Here is a 4,170-nt window from a genome sequence, read left to right on the forward strand (position 1 = left end):
TGTCCCTGATGACTCCCTCCACGTTCTGCATGAAGTAGGGTTCCGTATCTGAAAGAGGAGCCGCACAAAAAATGAGAGAAAAAGACACGAGATAATTTCGCGATATTGGGGGACCAGGCGGCAAGTTCCGAAGGACTTCCTTCCATGCTCAGGCCTCACCAAGCTTTTATTGATTCTGGGATGCACCCATAGCATAGCCCTTAGGCAGGTGACCCCTGGCAACAGGCAGACTAGCCCATCAGCAAGGATTTACATAATAATAAATGGGGGAGTAGTTTCAGCTACCACTGTCTGGACAAACAGAGGTGGCGCCTAGCTGACCTCTGCTAGGGCTTCAAAGGCACCCAGCCTTCGGGGTGTTCTCGGTCTATGCTTATCAGATAGTGAAGGCAATAAACAGTTTCCCACAATGTTCGGTTCAGATTGGATTAAGGCGACATCCTAATCCTCCTTCCTTCCTGAAGCAGGTTTTTCTGTCTGAGTCTCTTGGGCAGGAGAGGGGGAAGGGACAGAGGTTCTTTCTTGAGTCCTGTTCCTTAATAACCAGCTTAGAACCTATGTCCCTAAGAAGGCAGCTTCAGTGTGACAAAACTGTGGTTTCCTTCACTATACTATGCTTTTACTCTTTATGTTAGAATGTACTCTTTCTCGTAAAAGGTAATGTATGTTGTGTTACACTGGCAGCAGCCTCATACATCTCGTGTTGACTATGTCTCTTGATTGAATCATTTTCCTTCAAAGTACAGTTAATGATAGAAAACTGGAGTCTTATAAATATCTCAGACCTATTAGGTGGCTCTCAGATGCTACAACTTTTTAATAATCTATTTAAGAATCTTGTCAGACAGCAAAAAGAGTTTGTGAGCACTTGGAAGCTCAAACCAGCAGAGCCTCAGGTCACTGAACATAATCTCTTCCTATCCTAGTCAGCACAGGTAAATGTACGCTGGATGAGGTCTAAGTAGATAGATTTATATCCATTCAAGTTACCAAACCTAGAATGTTAGTTCATGAGTTGATGTCAGCCTGAATGAAGAGAGGTCTTTAGAGATAGACTACAGATCTCTGGTCTTGCTCTTTTTCTGGTTAGCACTTTTTTATTACCAAATTTGAATGTATGAGGCATGCTTCTCAAATTAATACATGTACTCAAAACCTGTAGTTAACATGTTAAATGACACAGCAAGTTTTTAAAGGCTAAAATAATAGGCCCAAACTCACAAGATATAGATTTACCAGGAATGATTAAATGTACAGAAACCCAGTTGTCCATGTTGGAGATGAAGAAGGCCTACCTTGACAAAAATGGTTCTAGGGCATAATGTTATATTTATAGAGGATGTTAGTGTCCATTTGAGGAAAGGCAGTATCTTAACCTAATGATAAACTGTGGCTCTGCCATTTGCTAGTGGTGTGAATTGGGCAAGTTGCTTCCTGTCTCACTAGCTCCGTTTTCTCAGTGATAAATTGTGAGGATAAGAAAACAACTTGCAGGCATGCTGCAACTCAGTGGCCCCTCATTGGACATGTTGAATATTAGTAACCTCTCATCCCATGTGTATTACTCCAGTCATATAAAGAATATTGTTTTTCGTTTTGGATGCTGATATTTAGGGGAAAATCTTGAAACACTAAAAATTATGTGGAGGAAGTGGGATGTTTGCCCTGGAGAAGAGCGGGAATGTAAAAACGATCTTCACATATTTGAAAGACAGTCAGTAGATAGGGCAAGTTATTTTCAAGGAGCTAAGTGGGAACTCTAGAGTTGTTGAAAGGTAGATTTAATTCGCTCCTTATTCTGTGCCATCTATGTACCAGATCTAGGGGGTGAACAGAACAGATCTCAAAATTAATATAAAATTAATACAAGAATGAATGTTTGTCTGGCTGGTGTGGTTCGGTGGTTGAGCATTGACATATGAACCAGGAGATCAGGGCACATGCCCAAATTGTGGGCTCAATCTCCAGTAGGGGGCGTGCAAAAGGCAGCCAGTCAAGTATTTTCTCTCATCATTGATGTTTCTCTCTCCCTCCCCCTTCCTCTCTGAATACCAGTTATTGATAATCAGCAATGCTATAGGCTGCCTGGTAAACTGTTACAGTTCTATTAATGAAAGTGGCCAAATGAAGGTTAGTGAGTGACCAAATATTACTGTTTAGAGGGAATTTCTGTACTGTGTGAAAAATCAAGTAATGACCTTTACTGCCATTTCCAACTTGTAATTATCCATAATTCTAAAAGTTTAAAACTGAATTTAACCTTTCATCATGTACAGTGAAATATCAAAGGCACATTCTTGAAAGATGTTGCTAAAATGGCTTGACATGCCGCTTGTTTATGGAGAGATTTTTACTTTGTGGAGCTCATAAGTCACCCCGTCTTTCACAGTGACCATGGACTGCTGATGAGAAAATTCATGACTTTAGGGTCTTGTGAAAAAATAATGGAAGAGCAATAGGGAATGGGGTTATAGAACTGAAGTAAGAACTTTTCAAGGGGGGTGGAATATTTAGAGGACTGTTTCCATTCTATCCACGTACATTTATTTTCACTGCATTTCCGTATCCGAGTGGGATTGGTTCCAGGACTTTCTGTGGATACCAAAATCCATGGATGCTCAAGTCCGTTATTATACAGCACAGACAATGTGTACAAATGTTTTAATTGGCTTTGGAGCTCAGCTTGTGGTTTTAACTGCCAATCAGCAATGTTTCTGTGGGAAATTTCGATCCAAAATCAGGTACCGTCTGTAATTCTAGATTGCTTCAATGATTGGGATTGCTTCACATGGGTATCCCTTTCCAACTTTCCTTCTCTTTCTCATAGGATCCTAACATTTTCAGAGAATCTTTTGAAAAGAACAAGTCTACTTCAATAAATGAAGGAGAATAAAGAAAATTCCAGCCCTTCAGTAACCTCAGCAAACCTGGACCACACAAAACCATGTTGGTACTGGGATAAGAAAGACTTGGCTCATACACCCTCTCAGCTAGAAGGACTTGACCCAGCCACTGAGGCCCGGTACCGCCGAGAGGGGGCTCGGTTCATCTTTGATGTGGGCACGCGTTTGGGACTGTATCCTTATCTCTTTGGAATCTGTTTTAGGCTTCCCACCGCCAACACTGAGAATTAAATTAGATACTATTGATAAAACATAGTAATATCTCCCAGCCAGTGTGGCTTAGTTGGTTGAGCATTGTCCCATGCACCAAGAGATCTCTGATTTGATTCCCGGGTTTCGGGCACAGTCGCCAGTAGGGGGCAGGAGGCAGCTGATAATGTTTCTCTCATTGATGTTTCTATCTCTCTCTCCCTTCCTCTCTCTCTCTAATCAATTTTTAAAAAGGAAATCTTGCCTTAAATAGACATATAGTAATATCTCTGTACTAAAATCTTTGTTAACTAATGTTATTTCTGATTAGCTTGGCTCTTTGGGAGGTTTCGGTTTCCTGTTTTTCATTTAACTGTGTAGACTTAGCCATTGAGCAAGTGGCCACCAGGAGGAAAACAGCCCCCGTGATCACAGTTGAAGGATGGGGAAGCCTGGCCTTGTTCATAGTGTAAACCCGCCTTGTGGGGGCGAATTCTGATACAGAGATTCCCATATACCCGCTTTGCTACTGACGCTGTTTACTTTACCACTGACTTACTTGCTATTGTTTTAGTTTTTCCACATTTAACTAAAAACAATAACAATTTCTTTTTTTCTTTTTTTTAAACCTGATTTTATTATTTGCTTAGCAAAAAAACAAACAAACAAAATAACAGTGTGGCAGAACACAGCTTCCCCTAACAAAGCAAAGAGCTGACTTTACATAGGTTTTTATCAAAATACAGCTGTTGCTGATTGCGTTTCCCTGAATTCTGGGTTCCATAGTTATTAACTTACAACTTGGGGTTGTCAGAATTCTAATTTCTTTCTCGAATTTGGAGGTTAGGAACTTTTTATTCACGCCTTGTTACTTTTCTAAAGACTGAGAAAAATCTTGCCTTCTGAAACACACATGGCCCAAAAGGTTCCGATAAAGGTCTGTGGACCTGAAATACTAGTATTTACCTCCTAGGTTGAGAGGATTATGTTCCCAGAAGAAAGCTAGCTGGCAGGTTTTATCATAAACACACACAGGACCTGCTACTTGGGATTCATTTAACAAATATTTACAAAGTGC

The 4,170-nt window shown here is 40.6% G+C and overlaps 1 protein-coding gene across 1 annotated transcript in view; it reads left to right on the forward strand.

Annotated features, from left to right (window-relative positions):
- Positions 1-4,170, forward strand: part of CCNK (cyclin K) — a 22,742-nt gene that overhangs the window by 4,759 nt on the left and 13,813 nt on the right. Inside the window, exon 2 of the mRNA XM_006766625.2 lies at positions 2,828-3,076. Coding sequence (XP_006766688.1) covers positions 2,880-3,076 — 197 coding nt within the window. The 5' untranslated portion in view covers positions 2,828-2,879. The remainder of the gene's footprint in view (positions 1-2,827; positions 3,077-4,170) is intronic.

This window comes from Myotis davidii, unplaced genomic scaffold (assembly GCF_000327345.1).
Source record: "Myotis davidii unplaced genomic scaffold, ASM32734v1 scaffold60, whole genome shotgun sequence".
In the NCBI taxonomy this organism is placed as follows: Eukaryota; Metazoa; Chordata; class Mammalia; order Chiroptera; family Vespertilionidae; genus Myotis; species Myotis davidii.